Consider the following 20,811-nt stretch of genomic DNA (forward strand, 5'->3'; position numbering starts at 1 on the left):
AGGACCCCCCCAAAGCCCACTGTGCTGCCCCTTTCTGCAGTCCTTTTTCATTTATACAGAATGTAGAGAACAGCAAAGAAATACTGAACGGTTAGGAAGTGGAGAAAAATTTGAGAATGAAAGAAAGCCAGCTCCAAATATAAATGTGGAGATGCTGGCGTTTGGACTGGGTGGGCACAGTAAGAAGTCTTACAACACCAGGTTTATGTCCAACAGGTTTGTTTTAAATCACCAACTTTCAGAGCACAGCGCCTTCATCAGGTCAGGTGGGTTCCACAACCACATATATAGACAAAGTCAATGATGCAAGATAATACTTTGTATTCAAAGTATCATCTTGCATCAATGACTTTGTCGATATATGTGGTTGCAGAACCCACCTCTTCACTCACTTGATGAAGGAGCTGCGCTCCGAAAGCTAGTGATTCAAAACAAACCTGTTGGACTTTAACCTGGTGTGTAAGACTTCTTACTGTAGAAATATAAAGACAGATAGTAAGGGTTTCTATAGATATTTAAATAAGAATAGTTAACAAGCAAGCATTGGTCCTACTGAAAATGAGTCTGGGGAATTTATAATGGAAAATAAGGAGATTGTGGATGAATTGAACAGGCATTTTGCATCATTCTTCGCTCTAGAGGATACAAATATTCTTCAAGAAATAGCTGTAAATCAGGATTTGAAAGGGAGGGAGAAGGTCAGGAAAATTACAATCACTAGGGAGTCGTACTTTAGCAAATTAGGAGTATGGGCTGATAAATTCCCAGCTCCTGATTCATTTGATTCTCGGGTCTTAAAAGAAGATGCGTTTGTTCCAATTTTCCAAAGTACTCTAGATTCGGGGAAGGTTCCATTCAATTGAAAAATAACAAATTTAGCTTAGCATCTTATCATAAGGAAAATGTTAGAAACTATTAAAGATGTTATGGCAGGGTACTTAGAAAATTCCAAAGCAATCTGGCCGAATCAACATATTTTCTAAAAAAGAGAAATCTCGTTTCACCAATTTATTGGAGTTCTTTGAAGGAGCCACATATGATGTGGACAAAGGGGAACCGGTGGTGTACTGTACAGCAATTTCCAGAAGGCATTTGATAAGGTGCCATGTCAAAGGTTACTGCAGAAAATGACTGGCCAATAGTTTCTTGCTTTGTCTTCCTCCCTTTTTAAATAAGCATTAGCTATTTTCAAATCTAATGGTACCTTCCTCAAACCTTGAGTGAATTTTGAAAAATTAAAACCAGCACACCAACTACCTCACTAGCCACTTATTTTAAGATTCTAGGGTGAAATGCATCAGGGTCCAGGGAATTATCAACCTGCAGATCCAACTATTTATTAAGTACCACATCCCTGATGATTGAAATGTCCTCGAGTTCCTCCCTCTTTTTCAATTCCTGATTTTTCTAGCTATTTCTAGTGCATAACTTGTATCCTCTATAATGAAGACCAATGAACTTCTGGTTGTGGCCATGGTGTGAGTGGTCACACACAGGGCAGCTCCTGCCTGCAGGCACAGAAAATAGTTCTTTTTACCCGATACTGGGAGGAATTTTGATGAAAAGGCATAGGTGAATGTTAGAGGAGTAGTTTCCCCCGAGTGGTATGTTTGCTGGCTATTTGACCTGGTAGAAAACAGTGAGAGATTTGGCTGAAACGTTGGAGGAAGCCTGTGCTGCAACAACCACACTGTAAACATGCGGGGAGGGGGCAGATGCAAGCTGGAAGACCCCAGATGGACGATTTGATGCCATTTATTAAAGAGGAATTCTGCCAGCAGAGGAAGGAGGATCGCTCGAAGGCCATCGAAGGAGCTGGGGCATCCCTGAAGAGTTCTCTGGAACAGGTGGAGGAGTGTTTGGAGGTTCAGGGGTCGCAGATTCAGGAGATCAAAGGAGTGATCTCGGACCACAGTGATTGTGTGGCAACTCTGGAGCGGAGTTGTGGCTCCTAGCACCTGTGTAAAACATTGAGGGCAAAGGTGGAGAAGCAGGATAATACCTCAAGAAGGCAAAACTTGTGAGACGCCACAAATTTATGCAGAAAGAGAAAAGTCTGCGATGGGTCAGGGAGGCGCATACCTGGGAGGGGAATAACATTCAAATTTATTAGGACTTCGGAGCCGAGTTAGCAAAGCCGCTGGCAGGCTTCCACAAGGCCAAGGTGGTGTTGTCCCGGCAGCAGATCAGGTTTGGGGTGCTCTACCCGGCGAAATTATGGATGACGTTAGGAGGCCAGGAGTATTATTTCGAGACCCCAGAAGCGGCCAAAGACTTCATTAGAGAGCATAAATTGGGGGAGAACCTAGTGGACAATGCATGGGAACTGGGGTTCTAGCACTTCGTAATGGTTGGGAACATGTTTGAAGGGGGGATTTTGCTGTTTGCTGTTGAGATTGTATGGGGTGTAGAAGTGAAGAATTTATGTGGGGATGGGTGTTCCCATTAATAGATCATTGGGATGTCTTCTGGGGAAGTTGGGACCTGTACATGATGGACGGGTTGCACCTAAACAGGAAGGGCACCAATATCCTTGGCGGGAGGCATGCGAGAGCTCTTTGGGAGGGTTTAAACTAGTTTAGCAGGGGGATGGGACCAAGAGCTATAGATCAGAGAATAGGGCAGCTGTTGAATGGGCGGAAATAGTACGCAGCGAGTCTGTAAGGAAGGATAGACGGTTGAAAGGGCAAAGTTGCATTCAGTGGGATGGGTTAAGGGTGTGTCTGTTTCAATGCAAGGAGTATCAGGAATAAGGGAGATGAACTAAGAGCATGCATCAGTACTTGGAACTACGATGTTGTGGCCATTACGGAAGTTGTATTTCACATGGGCAGGAATGGTTGTTAGTTGTTCTGGGGTTTGGACGTTTTAAGAAGAATAGGAATGGAGATGAAAGGGGAGGGGGAGTGGCATTGTTAATTAGAGTGCATCACAGATGCAGAAAAGGAGATAGTCGAGGAGGGGTTGTCTACTGAGTCAGTATGGGTGGAAGTCAGAAACAAGAAAGGAGCAGTCACTATATTGGGAGTTTTCTATAGAGCCCCCAATAGCAGCAAAGAGATGGAGGAACGGATTGGACTGCAGATCTTGGAAAGGTGCAGAAGTAACAAGAGTTGTTGTAAAGGATGACTTCAACTTCCTTAATATTGGCTGGAACCGCCAGAGTGTAAATGGTTTAGATGGAGCAGATTTTGTCAGGTGTGGAAGGTTTCCTGACTCAATATGTAGATAGGCCGACAAGGGGGGAGGCCATATTGGACTTGGTGCTCGGCAACAAACCAGGCCAGGTGTCAGATGTCTCGGTGGGAGAGCATTTTGGCAACCGGGACCACAACTCCTTAACCTCTACAATAGTCATGGAAAGGAACAGGAACAGACAATATGGGAAGGTATTTAATTGGGGGAGGGGAAATTATACTGCTATTAGACAGGAGATGGGGAGCATAAATTGGGAACAGATGTTCTCAGAGAAATGTACAACAGTAATGTGGGGGTTGTTTATGGGGCACTTGCTGAGAGTACTGGATAGGTTTGTTTCACTGAAAAAAGGAAGGAATGGTCAGGTGAAGGAGCCTTGGATGACAAGAGAAGTGGAGCTTCCAGTCAAGAGGAAGAAGGAAGCTTACGTAAGGTTGAGGAAGCAAGGATCTGGCATGGTTCTCAAGGGTTACAAGGTAGCCAGGAAGGAACTCAGAAATGTACTTTGGAGAGCTAGAAGGGGGGCATGAAAAAGCCCTGGCGGGAAGGATTAGGGAAAACCCCAAGACGTTCTACACTTATGTGAGAAATAAGAGGATGATCAGACTGAGAGTAGGGCCGATCAGGGATAGTGGAGGGAATATGTGCCTAGAGTCCAAGGTTGTAGGGGAGACCCTAAATGAATAGTTTGCTTCATTATTCACTAAAGAGAGGGACCTTGTTGCTCATGAGAACAGCGTGAACCAGGTTAATAGGCTCGAACAGGTTGATATTAAGAAGGAGGATGTTCTGGAAATTTTGAAAAGCATCAGGATCGATAAGTCCCCTGGACCAGTCGGGATATAACTAAGGTTACTACGGGAAGCGAGGGAGGAGATTGCTGCTCCGTTGGCAACGATCTTTGCGTCCTCACTCTCCACTGGAGTAGTGCCAGATGATTGGAAAGAGGCGAATGTTGTTCCCCTGTTCAAGAAACGGAATAGGGAAATCCCTGGTAATGACAGACCAGTCAGTCTTACGTCTGTGGTGAGCAAAATACTGGAAAGGATTCTGAGAGATAGGATTTATGATTACTTAGAAAAACATAGTTTGATTAAAGATAGTCAGTATGGCTTTGTGAGGGGCAGGTCATGCCTCACAAGTCTTGCTGAATTCTTTGTGGATGTGACAAAACACATTGATGAAGGTCGGGCAGTAGATGTGGTGTATCTGGATTTCAGTAAGGCATTTGATAAGGTTCCCCATGGTAGGCTCATTCAGAAAGTCAGGGGGTATGGGATCTAGAGAAATTTGGCTATCTAGATACAGAATTGGCTGGCCAAAAGAAGACAACGAGCGGCAATGGATGGAAAGCATTCCGCCTGGAGGTCGGTGACCAGTCCCGTAGGCACCTGTTCTGTGACCTCTGCTCTGTGGTTTTTATAAATGATGTGGATGAGGAAGTGAAAGGGTGGGTTAGTAAGTTTGCTGATGACATGGAGGTTGGTGGAGTTATAGATAGTGTTGAGGGTTATTGCAGGTTATAACAGGACATTGACAGGATGCAGAGCTGGGCTGAGAAGTGACAGATGGAGCTCATCCTAGATAAATGCGAAATAATTCATTTTGGAAGATCGAATTTGAATGCTGAATATAGAGTTAAAGGCAGGAAGTGTGGAGGAACAGAGGGATCTTGGGGTCCACGTACACCGATCCGTCAAAGTTGCCACCCAGGTTGACAGGGTTGTTAAGAAGGCATATGGTGTGTTGGCTTTCATTAACAGGGCAATTGAGTTTTGTTGGAACCAACAATTCTACGGACACGTGCTTGTAGGATTAGAATAGTGGTTTTAATATACTCACAACAGAGCCAGCCGGTTAGCCATTGAACTTTCAGTGAACTCTCCGGCTGACCATGTGGCACTGATCTTTATACAGTAGCTCCAGGGGGAGGAGTCCTGGGCGGAACCAAGGCAGAAGCCCAGTACAATTCTCGAGCATGCCCAGAGTTACACCCCCCCCCCCCCCTCCCGGTGGTCAGGTAGTGCAACTGCACTTACAATATAGGCACATGTATATACAGATTACAATCCGGTGTGAATCACAATCACCACAAGTTTAAGACCCACGAGGTTTTGCTGCAGCTTTATAAAACTCTGCTTAGACCACACTTGGAATAGTGTGTCCAATTCTGGTCACCTCATTATAAGAATGATGTGGATGCTTTGGAGAGGGTGCAATAGAGATTTCTCAGGATGCTGCCTGGACTGGAGGGCATGTCTTATGAAGAAAGGTGAGGGAGCTAAGGCTTTTCTCACTGGAGCGAAGAAGGAAGAAAGGTGACTTGATAGATGTGTATAAGGTGATGAGAGGCATGGATAGAGTGGATAGCAAGATACTTTTCCCCAGAGCGAAAATGGTTGTCACAAGGGGACATCATTTCAAGGTGATTGGAGGAAGGTATAGGGGAGATGTCAAGAGGTCAGTTATTTACAGAGAGTGGTGGGTGTATGGAATGCATTGCCACTGGAGATGGTGGAGTCAGCGTCATTAGGAATCCAACCAACTAAATTTATAAAGATTGGACGCAAGTATTAATTGGCTTTGTATAATTACTAATATCGTCACAACTTGTACAGATATACACCATCATTTATCATCTGTTTTGTACAATTTTCTTTAAAACAGTACAGAAAATATGTAAAATAAAAAAAGGGGGATGTAGTGATCTGCATTTCTGTATGCACACAAGGAATTAATGTATAGACATAACAGATAAGTAATCACTCGAGGTCAGCACTAGAAATGGGTATAAAAAGACAGACTTGAGCCAAGATCCACCTATTCGTCAGGACAGAGACTAGTTAATCAGTTAATCTTGTTCATTTAACATCTAGTATAAATATTGGAGCAAGAACAAACTCAGTTTATTTGCTAAAATTACTCAATAAAGTATTTGCTCAAGTCAGAAGACTACAAGTGTTAATCAACATTGAGTTAAAGATAGTGGTGGGGATAATGGAAGGATGCGTTCCAGGGGTGGTTGCAGAGGACCAAATGGGTTTTGTGAAGGGCGGTAACATTAGGCAGTTCTTAAATATGATCATGGCCCCGTCGAAGGGATGGGCCGGAGGTATGGTCTTTATGGACACGGAGAAGGCTTTTGACCCTTGGAGTGAAGGTACCCGTTTGAAGCTCTGGGAAGGTTTGGGTTTGGGCCAAAGTTTGTGACTTGGGTGCATCTGACGTACGTGACTCCGGTGGTGAGTGCACGGACAAACAAGATGAGTTGATGGAGTTTCAGGTTGCATGGGGGAACAAGACAGGGGTGTCCACTGTCGCTGCTATTGTCCGTGCTGGCAATAGAGCCCTTGGCGATAGCCCTTGGGGGTTAGCCCTTAGTAGTGTTGTGAGGGGGAGTAGGCAACACCAGGTGTCATTGTTTGCAGACGACCTGCTGCTGCTCACATCAGACCCACTGGAGAGTATGGGGAGAATTATGGACATATTAAAGAGGTTCGGGACCTTCTCGGGCTATAAGCTGAATTTCGGAAAAATTAAGGTGCGTCTGGTGAATGAGGCGGGTCGGGAACCAATTTGGGGGTGTTGCTATTTAGGGCAGCCAGGGAAAGGTATAGGTTTTTGGGGGTAGAGGTGATGGGGAAATGGGTGACGATGCATAAATGGAACCTAACAAAATTGGTGGAGGAGATAAGGGAGGACTTTAGGAGATGCGATATGCTACACCTGACATTGGCAGGGAGGGTCCAGGTGGTAAAAATGAACGTTCTGCCAAGATCCCTGTTTGTATTCCAGACCCACCTGATCTTTATTCCGAAGGCCTTTTTCCGGAAACTGGATGCAGAGATTTTGAAGTTTATATGGCGTGGAAAGTACCTAGGGTGAAGAGGGCCCAGCTACAGAGGAAGAAAGGGGGGAGTTGGAGCTTCCAAATCTGCGGCACTACTACTGAGTGGCAAATGCAGAGGTGAAGTGGTGGGAAGGAGAGGGATCAGAATGGGTCAGGATGGAAGAGGGATCCTGTGGGGGTGCAGACTGAGGATCTTGGTGATGGTGGCGCTACCACTGGCACCAAGAAGGCATACAGACAGCCCGGTGCTACAGTGTACGATTAGGGTGTAGAACCAGTTGAGCAGGCACTTCAGGATGGAAGGGATATCGGTACCATCACCGCTGTGTAGGAACCATGGGTTTAAAGTCGGGGGAGATGGATGGCATGTATAAGGGGTGGGGCTGCAAGGGCGAGGGTTCTATACCTGGAGGAGGGGTTTGGCCGGGTCGGACCCTATGGTGGCGATTTCTGGGGTGTCGAACACGGCAGAGCTAATGGAGGGGAAGAAGGCCGACGTTGTGGCTTTCGCACTCTCTAGTTTCTGCCTAAGGATTCTGCTGGAATGGCGGTCGACAATGCCACCGGGGTAGGTGGCCTGGCTGGGGGACCTGTACAACGTTTTCCGGCTTGAGAAGACCAAGTTTGAATTGAGGGGATCAGCGGAGCCTTGGTGACACGGTGGGGACTGTTTGTGACCATGTTCGAGAATTCTCTACCACAGAAGGCTGTGGAGGCCAAGTCACTGAATATATTTGAGGAAATAGATTTCTATTAAAGGCATCATGGAGTATGGGAAGAGAGGAGTATTGCTTTGATATAGAATATCAGCCATGATCGTATTCAATGGCGGAGTGGGCTCAAAAAGCCAGAAGATCCATTCCAACTTTCAATGTTTCCCCTCAGAGGGAATCTGCAGATAGCGGTGTTTCATTGCATCAGCTATCACTGTCTTTCAAGATGGCACATGTGCATTCTGTGATTAATATTCAATGCACTTCAGGGCAGACATTAAAAACAATGTTACAAAAGAAGTATTGGTTTGGATATAGATCACTGGGCCCAGAAATACAGATGCTGCATCAGACAAAACTAAAACCTGTGAGTACAGAATTGCACTTCCTGGTCACACAGCTAACAGCAGATTGAATCAGACTGGTGTTTAAAACCTCCAGGTCAGGCCACTGTATAAGCAACTGGCAAATCGAATGCAGCATTACCCATTAAGTACAGGACAGGACAGGAGCATTTTAAAAAATTTGTTCATAGGGCATGGGTGCTTGTTTATGACAATACAGGCACTTATTTCCCATTCTCAATTGTTTTTTTATTCATTTACGGGATGTGGATGTCGCTAGTTAGGCCAGCATTTATTGCCCATCCATATTTGCCCTTCAGAAGGTGGTGGTGGGCTGTCTTCTTGAACAGCTGCTGTCCTCGAGGTGTAGGTACACCCACTGCGCTGTTAGGGAGGGAGTTCCAGGATGTTGCCCCAATGGCAGTGAAGGAATGGCAATATATTTCCAAGTCAGGATGATGTATGACTTGGAGGGAAACCTCCAGGTGGTGGGGTTCCCAGGTACGGGCTGCTCTTGTCATTCTGGATGGTAGTGGTCGTGGGTTTGGAAGGTGTTGTCTAAGGAACCTTGGGCAGTTACCGCAGTGCATCTTGTAGATGGTACACATACCTGCCACTGTTCATCAGTGGTGGAGGGTTTAACGATGGGGAGCTGCCTTCTTGAACTGCAGTTCATTCAGTGTAGGCACACTGACACTGCATTTTTGCTGGAACAATTTTTACAACTGAGTGACTTGACTAGGGAAGGATAACAGATTTCATCCTTTGAAGGACCCTTGTGAGCCAAGTGGGTTTTATGCCAAGAAGTTAGTTTCATTATTATTAATTTATCTGGCATTTTCTTCCATATTTTAGTAATTAATTGAATTTAAATTCTCCAGTTGCCATGGGTAGTATTTGAACTCACGATTGTAGAGCATTAATCCAAGCCGATGGACTCGTGCATTATCACCATGCTACCATCCCCATGTATGATGCACGACTTAGGAGGAGAATTTGCAGATGCTGGCATTCCCAAAATATCTGCGACTTGTGCATCCAGATGGTAGAGGGCGTGACTCTGGGCGCAGGAAGTTGAGGTGAAACCTTGTTGACTTGTTGCAGTGCATATTGTAGATGGTATATGTAATGCTACTGTGTGCTAGTGGTGGAGGAAATGAATGTATAAAGTTTTGAAGTGCTGATCAAGTCGGCTGCATATCCTCGATGCTGTTGAGCTCGAGAGTTGTTGGAGTCGCACTCATACAGGCAAGTGGAGAGTATGCCATCAAATCCCTGAATTGTGCCTTGTACATGTGGACAGGCTTTGGGGAGTCAGGAGCAGAGTTACTCGCCAATTCACAGCCACTGACCTGTTCTTACCTCGGTTTTATATAGCTGGTCCAGTTCAGTTTCTGGTCAATGCTAAATCCCAGGATGTAGCTTGTAGGGATTCAGTGCTGCTAATGCAGTTGAATGCCCAGGGAAAATGGTTAGGTTATCTCAAGGCCCATCTCGGAGTCCATCTGGGTAGCTATCGTGCTTTTTATCGCTCACCTCAACCCTTTTAATAGCCTCAATGTGATGGGATCAAAATTGAACGTAATATTCTAAATTGAGACCAAGGCCAAGGTCTTGTATAAAAGAACACAAAATTATTCATTTTGTAATCAAGAGTCCTTTGAATGCAGCCCAGTATCCTATTAGCTTCAACTATTGCCTTGAAGGGCAGCACGGTGGCGCAGTGGTAGCACTGCAGCCTCACGGCGCTGAGGTCCCAGGTTCGATCCCGGCTCTGGGTCACTGTCCGTGTGGAGTTTGCACATTCTCCCCGTGTTTGCGTGGGTTTCACCCCCACAAACCAAAGATGTGCAGTGTAGGTGGATTGAACACACTAAATTGCCCCTTAATTGGAAAAAATGAATTGGGTACTCTAAATTTTTAAAAAAACTATTGCGTTGAACAATCTAATACAAGTACCTTCCAAATATAGAGACTGCTCTTCATCTCTCATTGGTTCACTACAGTTCCTACATTTTCGTGTACTTAAGGTATTGCAGTAACTGCATTTTTCACATGGCCAAATGCAGTAAAACGTAGGCATTCTTGATCTAGATGAAAAAACAAAAAACAAAATTAACTCAAAAGCAGCTACCATTCTCAATCAATCTCACCTATCACTGTCCTTGAATTGTCATAAAAGCATTTTAAGCATCGGCCAAGAAATTTGAAGTAGTAATTTGCACTTTTAAAGCACCTAATTATACCTCAGATGCTTCTCAATAAATTACTAACTACCAAGTCGAGAGTGTTCTGGAGGAAAACTACTTTCAGATTTCTTAGACACATGTCCAATGATCTCTTAGATCTATTAGTCTGACTGGGTAGGGGTGGGAGAAATTCACTGGAGCAAAACCTGTCCATGTTTTTAAATACAAAATGTCAAGCACCATCTCATATACTGCACTCTATCACTGCTCTCTCAAGTTCTCTCAAGCTCTCTCCCAGAGATCTGTGAATCACTGCTTTATATAGTTCTGCATCTAGCGGTTATCTACATTATATTAACCCCTTATCATCTGTCCATTTCCTGGAATGTCACACACTCTGGCGCAATTCTCCCCCCCCCCAATGCTGGGTGGGAGAATCGCGGGGGCGCCGGGTGAGTCCCGCCACGCCGCCCTGGCACCCGCACGCGATTCTTCCACCCCCCCAAACCGGCGTACCGAGATTTACGGCTGGCTGCTCGGATAATTGCCGCTCGCCCGTTACAAACGCCTTACCTCCGCTAACCCGCAAGATCACTCCGACTTTTCTTGCAGGGCGCCCACGGGGAGGACGGCAACCGCGCATGCGCGGGTTGGCGCCGGCCAACCTGCGCGGGTGACGTAATTTACGCGGCACCGCTTTTACGCGGCGCCAAGGCCCGGCACGCGTAAATGACGCAGCGCCGCTCCTAGCCCCCCGGGGGTGGGAGAATAGGGGGCGAGGAGCGGCATCCGACGCCGGAGTGAAACACTCCGGTTTTCACTCCGGCGTCACGACTTAGTCTCCTGATGGGAGAATCTCGCCCTCTATCTAGGCCTCTCGGTATTCTGTAATTTTCAATAAGATCCCCATCATCTTTCTAAATTCCATCAAGTACAGACCCAGAGTCCTCAACCGCTCCTCATATGACAAGCCCTTCATTCCCGGGATCATTTTTGTGAACCTCCGTTGGGCCCTCTCCAAGGCCAGTACATCCTTCCTTAGATACAGAGCGCAAAACTGCTCACAATACTCCAGATGAGGTCTGGCCAGCCTCAGCAGTGCATCCCCGCTTTTGTATTCTAGCCCTCTCGACATGAATGCTAACATTGCACTTACCTTCCTAACTGCCAACTGAACCTGCATGTTAACCTGAAGAGAATCCTGAACTCGGACTCCAAAGTCCCTTTGTGCTTCAGATTTATGAAGCCGTTTACCATTTAGAAAATAGTCTATGCCTCTATTCTTTCTACCAAAGTGCATAACCTCACACTTTTCCACATTGTATTCCATCTGCCACTTCTTTTCTCACTTTCCTAGTCTATCCAATTCCTTCTGCAGCCTCCCAACTTCCTCAACACTACCTGTCGCTCGACATATCTTTGTATCATCTGCAAACTTAGCACCCTCAGTTCCTTCTTCCAGATCGCTAATATATACCGTGAATCGTTGTGGCCTCAACACTGATCCCTGCGGAACACCACTAGTCACTGGCGGCCATCCTGAAAAATACCTTTTTATCCCCACTCTGCCTTCTGCAAATCAGCCAATCCTCTATCCATGCCACTACCTTGCCCTTAACACCACGGGCTCTTATCTTATTTCTCAGCCTCCTGCACGGTACCTTGTCAAAGGCCTTCTGGAAATCCAAACAGATCACGTCCACTGGCTCTCCTTTGTCTAACTTCCTCATTACAACCTCAAAAAATTTGTCAGGCATGACCTCCCCTTGATGAAACCATCTTGACCCAGATCTATTTTACCATACACAAGTACTCCACAATCTCACCCTTAACAATACTCTAAAATCTTACCAATGACCAAAGTCAGGTTAACAGGCCTTGAATTTCCCGTCTTCTGCCTGCTTCCCTTAAACAGGGGTTACATTAGCCATTTTCTAATCCTCTGGAATCCTCCCCGACTCCAGTGATACCCGAAAGACAACCAATGTCTCCACAATCTCCTCAGCTATCTCATTCAGAATCCTGGGGTGTAGTCCTGGTGATTTATCCACCTTCTGACCTTTCAGTTTCCCTAGCACCTTCTCCTTAGTTATGCCCACTACACTCACCTCTGCCCTCCAACTCTCTTGAAGTTCTGGTATGCCATGGTGAAGACTTATGCAAAGTACCTATTCAGTTCCTCTGCCATTTCTTTGTTCCCCATTACTACTTCTCCAGCCTCATTTTCCAGTGGCCCAATGTCTATTTTTGCCTCTCTCTTATCTTTTACATATAGAAAAAAACTCTTACAATCTTCTTTTATATTACTAGTTAGCTTACACTCATATTTCATCTTCTCCCCCCTTATTGCGTTTTTAGATGTCCTCTGCTTGCTTTTAAAGGCTTCCCACTAATCTTCACCACCTTGTATGCTGTCCTTCAATTCCTTTGTCAGCCATGGTTGCTTCATCCTCCCCTTAGCAAGTTTCCTCCTCCTTGGGATGAATTTCTGTTGCGCCTCCCGAATAACCCTCAAAACTCCTTTCATTTTTGTTCCATTGTCTTCCTTGCTCGGCTCCCCTTCCAATCAACTCTGGACAGCTCCTCTCTCGTCTTTTCAGTTACCTCTATTCAATTGTAATACCGTTACATCCGACTCCAGCTTCTCCCTCCCAAACTGCAGGGTGAATTCTATCATAGTAGCTTTGACAGAACCGAGTGGCTTGCCCAGATAAGGATGATAGGGCATTAGTGAACCAGATCTCTTTTTACGACAATCCAGTACCAGTAGTTCCCAATTCCCAATGAATGGTTTTATTAGGGTCCTAGATGCAACACTCAGTCAAATGTTGTCTGGATGTCATCAATTCAAGTTCAGCTCTTTTGTCTATGTTTGAACAAAGGCTGTGGTGCGGTGGTTAGCACTGCTACAGCATGGTGCCGAGGACCTGGGTTCGATCGTGGCCCCAGGTCAATGTCTGTGGAAAGATTTCACATTCTTCCTGTGTCAGCGTGGGTCTCACCCCCTCAACCGAAAAAGATGTGCAGGGTAGGTGGATTGGCCACACTAAATTGCCCCTTAATTGAAAATAAAAGAATTGGGGACTCTAAATGTATTTTTAAAAACTGTATATTAATTGTGCTAAATTGTATGTTGATAGTGAGCATTCACTGGGGATTATTTTGAGCTCCTATGAACAGACACAGACCGAAACTGTAATTGTAGGGCTTGTTGAAATGTCGAAGTCTATGAACAAATTCTGACAAAAAAGTGCAAAGATTGCTTTCAATTCTACTCTTCACTAACAGACTTTCTGGAGTATAACACAGCTGAGAATAGTTGCTTAAAAGTGAAAAAAAAAAACAAGCATTGGGGATAATAACCCTCTGATGGTCTTGGAACCTGAATCACATGATTAGTGAAAGAATGGAATAGTTATGTGGATATGGGTTATGTCTCTACAAAGAGAAAAACAAGGTATGGCCTTGGCATTGTTGTTTCCTACTACAAATACAATTGCAAATATTTTGCGAGCTTGATGCCCATCAAATCAATCCTGATGCAGGTTTGGTCTGTTTATTATTGTATTTGGATGAAATTTACAAGATAAACTGTTAAGTGTCTTGTGTGGCATAGTCAAATTGATACGGTCACTCCATGGAAGAGTGTGTCATTGATTGTAACAGACTCCGTAAAGATTAACTAATTCAATTTGGGGATCCCTGGATCATACTAGCATTGAAATTGCTAGACTGTGCTAAAAGTCTCATGTAAACACGCAATTGGTTCTCACTGGTATTCTGGTCTCAGAAAAGGAAGACCCTTTTGAATCAGATGTCTTCTGATTTGAAGAAAAAACATTCCTGAGGAACAGTCATTTCCTTCAGACATTTGAGTGTAACACAGATGGCACAAAACAATGGCCAGGTTTTAAAATAGTTCATATTGGATACAAGCGTCAATACAGTGGAATGATGACTTCCGGTTACGGCTATGCCTAGGTAGGTCGCACGGTCGGCAGCTCCCGCCGATAACGGACTTTTGGCCCCTTTACGGAGCTCCAGGGGCACTTGGACAACGATTCCCAGTGTGGGAAGGAAACAGTGAGGGTCCTCCAGCGCTGTATGGAGTGGACCAGGAGTGGGGCGATCAAAAAAGCGGCTTTGGAGGAGAGAGGAGAACGGGCGCGAAAAAACAAGATGGCGGCCGGCGGGGATTAGGCAGCGTGGGCCCAGTGGTCACGGGAGCAGCAGGAGTTTTGCAGAAGCTGCTTTGCCGAGTTAAAGACGGAGATGTTGGCCCTTATGAAGGCTTCTATTGAAAGGTTGGTGGAGACCCAGAAGATGCAGGGGACGGCGATCAAGGAGGTGCAGCAGAAGGCCTCTGACAACGAGGATGAGATTTTGGGCCTGGTGGTTCGAGTGGAGGCACACGAGGCTCTACACAAAAGATGGAAGGAGAGGCTGGAAGACCTTGAAAACAGGTCAAGGAGGCAGAACCTGCGGATTCTGGGTCTCCCGAAAGGCTGGAGGGGTCAGATGCTGGTGCATATGTGACCACGATGCTGGGAACTTTCCCGATGGGGGAAATTGCAAATATTTTGCGAGCTTGATGCCCATCAAATCAATCCTGATGCAGGTTTGGACTGTTTATTATTGTATCTGGATGAAATTTACAAGATAAACTGTTAAGTGTCTTGTGTGGCATAGTCACATTGATACGGTCACTCCATGGAAGAGTGTGTCATTGATTGTAACAGACTCCGTAAAGATTGACTAATTCAATTTGGGGATCCCTGGATCATACTAGCACTGAAATTGCTAGACTGTGCTAAAAGTCTCATGTAAACACGCAATTGGGGCTTTCCCGCAGCCCCTGGAGCTGGATGGGGCGCACAGAGTCCTGGCAAGGAGGCCTAAGGCGAACGTGCCGCTGACAGCTATGGTGGTAAGATTCCACCGCTTCACCAGTAAGAAGTGTGTCCTGCGATGGGTGAAGAAGGAGTGAAGTACCAGGTGGGAGAACTGTGAGATCCGTATTTACCAGGTGTTGGAATCAACAATTCTACAGACATGCGCTTGTAGGATTAGAATTGCGGTTTTAATATACTCACAACAGAGCCAGCCGATTAGCCATTGAACTTTCGGTGAACTAGCCGGCTGACCATGTGGCACTGATCTTTATACAGCAGCTCCGGGGGACGAGTCCTGGGCGGAACCAAGGGAGAAGCCCAGTACAATTCTCGAGCATTCCCAGAGCTACTCCCCCTGGTGGTCAGGTAGTACAACTGCACTTACAATATAAGCACATGTATATACAGATTATAATCTGGTGTGAATCACATTCAACACACCAGGACTGAGGTGCAGAGCAGGCCAAGAGGTGTGCGGGATTCAACCAGGCCAAAGCGGTCCTCCACAGCAAAGGGGTGAAGTTCGGCCTGTTACAACCAACGAGGCTGTGGGTTACCTATCAGGACCGGCACCACTATTTCGATACGCCGGATGAGGCGTGGACTTTTATAAAGAACGAGAAGCTGGACTCAAACTAATGGACTGCAGTATGTTGTTGGGGCATGCTGGTGGGATGGTGGGGGCTGGGGGTCGGTGTTATGTTGGGCTTTCTCCCCATGTTCTCTTTTGTTTTTGTTGCTCCCTGGGCCCTGGGGGTTCTGGGTTGGGTCGCAGTTGGGAAGTGCTACGACACAGGTGATGGGGTCGGGCAGTTTATTCGCTCAACGCTGGGGATAGCACCCAAAGTATGTTTGTTTGAGAGAGTTGTGTTTTTTCTCTGTACACACGGGATGTAGGGGGAGGACTCTCTCTATCTCACTTAGTTGAGGAGGGGGGTGTGGGGTGTGGGGGGGGGGGAGAAGAGACCCGTAGAGGGAGTCAACGGGGGCATTGGAGGTAGAGCCGGGTGCGGCCGGGGTCAGCATGAGTCAGCTGACTTGCGGGAGTGCAATGGGGAAGGGGGGAAGTAGGGTTAAGCGAACACTTGACTAGGGTTGGGGGGGGGGGGCTGGTCTGCTGCTTTGCTGACTGGAGGGGAATCAATTTTCGGAGTAAAGGGGAGTGTCGGGACGGGGAGTCTACGGCTGGGGGGCTGGAGTGTGGGGGAGGCGCAGGCACGTGGCTTGCCGAAAAAAGGAGATGGCTAGTCGGCGGTGGGGGGGGGGGGGGGGGGGGGGGGGGGGGGGGGGGGGGGTGTAGCCCCCCGACCAGGCTGATCACGTGGAACGTGAGAGGCCTGAATGAGCCGGTCAAGAGGGCCCGCATGTTTTCGCACTTAAGGGGGTTAAAGGCACACGTAGCCATGCTACAAGAAACACATCTGAAGGTCACGGATCAAACCAGGCTGAGGAAGGGATGGTGGGCAGGTTTTCCACTCAGGGCTGAATGCGAAGACCAGGGGGGGTCTCAATCTTGGTGAGCAAGCGGGTGGCATTTGAGGCCGGGGGTATTGTGGCGGATAAAGGGGGTAGATATATTATGGCGAGTATCAAACTGCAGGGGGGGGCCGGGTGGTGTTAGTGAATGTGTATGCTCCGAACTGGGACGATGCAGGGTTCATGAAGTGGATGTGGAGTAGGATTCCGGATTTGGAGTCAAGCAGTCTGGTAATGGGGGGGTGAAGCGATTCTTGGACCAACTGAGGTTCCCTAAAGTGGAGGAGGGGCGGGTAGCAGGATTGGGGGCCCCGATTGAGATGGAGGAATTGGTTAATGTTTTGGAGGGTGTGCAGTTGGGCAAGGCCCCGGGACCGGACGGATATCCCGTAGAATTTTACAGGAAATTCTCAGAGATGTTGGGCCCGTTATTGTTGAGAACCTTCAACGAGGCCAAGGAGAAGGCAATCCTTCCCCCGACAATGTCGCAGGCTCTGATCTTGCTCATCCTTAAGCAAGATAAGGACCTGTTGCAATGTGGCTCCTACAGGCCGATATCGCTCCTTAATGTAGATGCCAAACTGTTGGCCACCAGAATTGAGGACTGTGTCCTGGGAGTGATCAATGAGGATCAGACGGGGTTTGTGAAGGGCAGGCAGCTGAACACGAATGTGCGGAGGCTCCTGAATGTGATTATGATGCCCTCGGAAGGAGGGGATGCAGAAGTGGTGGCGGCAATGGACGCAGAAAAATCCTTCGATCGGGTGGAGTGGGAATACCTGTGGGAAGTGAGAGGCAGATTTGGATTTGGCAAGGAATTTATAGGGTGGGTTAAATTGCTGTATCAGGCCCCTGTAGCGAGTGTGTCGACAAACCAGCTGCGGTCAGAGTACTTTAGGCTACATCGAGGAACGAGGCAGGGGTGCCCCCTGTCCCCCTTGCTGTTTGCACTGGCAATTGAGCCGCTGGCCATGGCGCTGAGGGAGTCTAGAAACTGGAGGGGGGAGCATCGGGTTTTACTGTATGCGGATGACCTGCTCCTGTACATTTCGGATCTGGTAGAGGGGATGGGGGAGGTCATGCAGATACTGAAAGATTTTGGGGACTTTTCGGGGTACAAGTTGAATGTCGGGAAAAACAAGCTTTTTGTGATACATGCGAGCGGCCAGGAAAAGAGACTGGGAGAGCTACCGCTTAAGATGGTGGAGAGGAACTTTTGCTATTTGGGCATACAGGTGGCCAAGAGTTGGGATGCCCTGCACAAGCTCAATCTAGCGCGGCTGGTGGATCAGATGGAGGAGGACTTTAAGAGGTGGGACATGCTGCCACTTTCCTTGGCGGGCAGGGTGCTATTACTGGGCAGCGAATATATCCATGATTTGGAAATGGGTAGTAGAGGGAAGGGGGCGGCGTGGAAGCGGTTGGAGGAGACGTCTTGCATGGATACTAGCCTGGGGGTATTGATAACGGCACCGCTGCCGCTCCCGCCGATACGGTACACCACGAGCCCGATGGTGATGGCGACATTGAGGATCTGGGGGCAGTAGAGATGGCACAGGGGGGAGGTAGGGGCCTCAGTTTGGGCCTCGATACGGAACAATCACAGGTTCGCTCCAGGTAGAATAGACGGTGGGTTCCTAAGCTGGCACAGAGCGGGTATCAAAAGGATTGGGGACTTGTTTATTGACGGGACTTTTGACAGCCCGAGGGCGCTGGAAGAGAAATTTGGGTTGCCCCCAGGGAATACCTTTAGGTGCCTGCAGGTCCGGGCTTTCATGAGGAATCAGGTGGGGGAATTTCCGCTGCTACCGGCTCGGAGGATACAGGATAGGGTGGTCTCGGGCGTGTGGGTAGGGGATGGAAAGGTACCGGACATATACCAGGAGCTGCAGGAGGCCTCGGTGTAAGAGCTGAAGGGCAAGTGGGAGGAGGAACTGGGTGAGGAGCTGGATGAGGGCCTGTGGGCAGACGCCCTGGGCAGGGTCAATTCCTCCTCATCTTGTGCCAGGCTTAGCCTGGTTCAGTTTAAGGTGGTGCATATGACAGTGCCGAGAATGAGCACGTTTTTTGGGGTGGAGAACACGTGTGTGAGGTGTTCAGGGAGCCCAGCAAATCATGTCCATATGTTTTGGGCATGCCCGGCACTTAGAATTTTGGAGAGGCTTTGCAAAGGCTATGTCCAAGGTCTTGGGCACTCGGGTAAATCCGAGCTGGGGGATAGCAAAATTTGGGGTGTCAGAAGATCGGGGAGTGCAGGAGTCAAAAGAGGCCAAAGTCTTGGCCTTTGCCTCCTTGGTAGCCCGGAGACGGGCTTGTTAATATGGAGGGACGCAAAACCCCCAAGTGTGGAGACTTAGGTCAGTGACATGGCTGAGTTTCTAAGTTTGGAAAGAATAAAGCTTGCCTTAAGAGGGTCCTTGCAGGGGTTCTCCAGGCGATGGCAACCGTTCCTTGACTTTCTCGCGGAACGTTAAGTGGAGGTCAGCAGCAAACCAGAGAGGGGGAGGGGGTATGGGTGGTGGGTTGATTTTACTTGTAAAGGGTATCTACCCCACCTTGCATTGTTAAGTTGTTCATTCGTTCTTCTTTATTATTACTATTATGTTTTTTGTTTTCTTTCTGAAGTGGTTTGTAAAATTTTGTTAAAATTTTGAATTTTTTTTTTTAAATACAGTGGAATGATTAAAGGCAGGCAGAATGAGGAAAAGAACACTCAATAAATTTCAGGAACCCCTCCGCCAAGCCTTGAGAGACCAGTCATGATTCACACCATTCTGCCATCATGTTGAATGATAATGGAGAGGAATTTGTCACCTTGGATAGCCAGGGGACACTAGATGATTCAGTCATATAGGCCTGATAATGATATGGTAATGTGTTCAAATTATGCCCCCGATATTGAACATCAGGAAACGCATCATTCACTGATTTGGGGGGGGGCCAGAACGGTGACTTTGCAGTCTTTACGATATCTGCTGCTCCCATCGCCGATCCACCTGACAAGAACGGGAGGGGAGCAGAAAATCTGGGCCATAGTCTCTGGTGTGATATCCAAGCTGTCGACTAAGCCTTCTCTGAAAAAGGCACAAATGAAATTCAACATGAGCATGATAAGACAATTCTTTTTGGAAAGTCAGTGGTCCTTCAGTTTACCCAGTCTCGACCCGTAACAAAATTTTACGTTTCTCAGGAAATAAGAAACAAGGCAAAAAATTAATTTCTTCATCCTACTTGTCAAAGGTTAAAAATTCTACAAAAAGTTGTAGGAATGATTGACGAGGAGCATACAATGTTAATAGAAGGAATTACTGAGTTAGAGAGGAGTGTGAAATCTGTAAAAAGAATCAGAGGAAGCCGTCAGGTCCTACCCCAAGCTTTCCATTGGTACGTAATTTTAACGAGGATCCATGATCTAATGGCATGGAAGGACAGCATAATTTAAATTTTGAACGGGTAACCATGTTTTGTCTTTCTACCAACTCACTTGGCAAGGGTAAACAGACAAAATCATGGGAGAAATGGTTGTATTCTACATTTTGTACAGAGGGGAACCATTTTCTTTTGTCTTTTTGCCATTATAAATAGGCAAGGGAGTGGACTTAGGGCACCACTGAAGTTGCTGAATGATAATGGAGAGGAATTTGTCAATAACAGGTTCAGAGGCAAGTGTAAAAGCAGGAACATCATGCTGATGAATACCACACCGGAGTGTGTTTTCAGCAATAGGCACCCCAAAACGATGCAGTAATTGGTGAAATGCTGCATAAAACCATAGCTAATCAACCAGAAAGGAAGCTGCCAACTGCATTGATGGCCATGCCAGTGTGATGGATTCATTCCAGATGTTTGGATGATATACAACAATCCGCTGTGTGTTCTGTGCAATAGCTGTCCTCGTCTAGAAGGTACCATAATTAGTTAATTTTTTTGTACAATACATGGAAATTCACTTTCAAAGCTGAGATCTGAGAAAATTGGGAAAGAGCGATGAAGTTTTCTATCAGGTCATTTGTACCATTATATGCAATTTAAAATAACAAGGAATAGTATACTCCAAGGCAAAATACTGAAATACAAATAGAAAATGCTGGCAATAGATGGAGCAGCATCTGTTAAGAGAGAAACTAAGGGTGCGACTTACTGGCTGTG

The 20,811-nt window shown here is 46.8% G+C and overlaps 1 protein-coding gene across 1 annotated transcript in view; it reads right to left on the bottom strand.

Moving 5' to 3' along the window:
* Positions 1-20,811, bottom strand: part of rbm44 (RNA binding motif protein 44) — a 220,970-nt gene that overhangs the window by 171,661 nt on the left and 28,498 nt on the right. The window contains exon 3 of the mRNA XM_038787013.1: positions 10,065-10,195. Within this exon, the coding sequence (XP_038642941.1) occupies positions 10,065-10,195 (131 nt within the window). The remainder of the gene's footprint in view (positions 1-10,064; positions 10,196-20,811) is intronic.

Source organism: Scyliorhinus canicula, chromosome 2 (assembly GCF_902713615.1).
Source record: "Scyliorhinus canicula chromosome 2, sScyCan1.1, whole genome shotgun sequence".
NCBI lineage: Eukaryota > Metazoa > Chordata > Chondrichthyes > Carcharhiniformes > Scyliorhinidae > Scyliorhinus > Scyliorhinus canicula.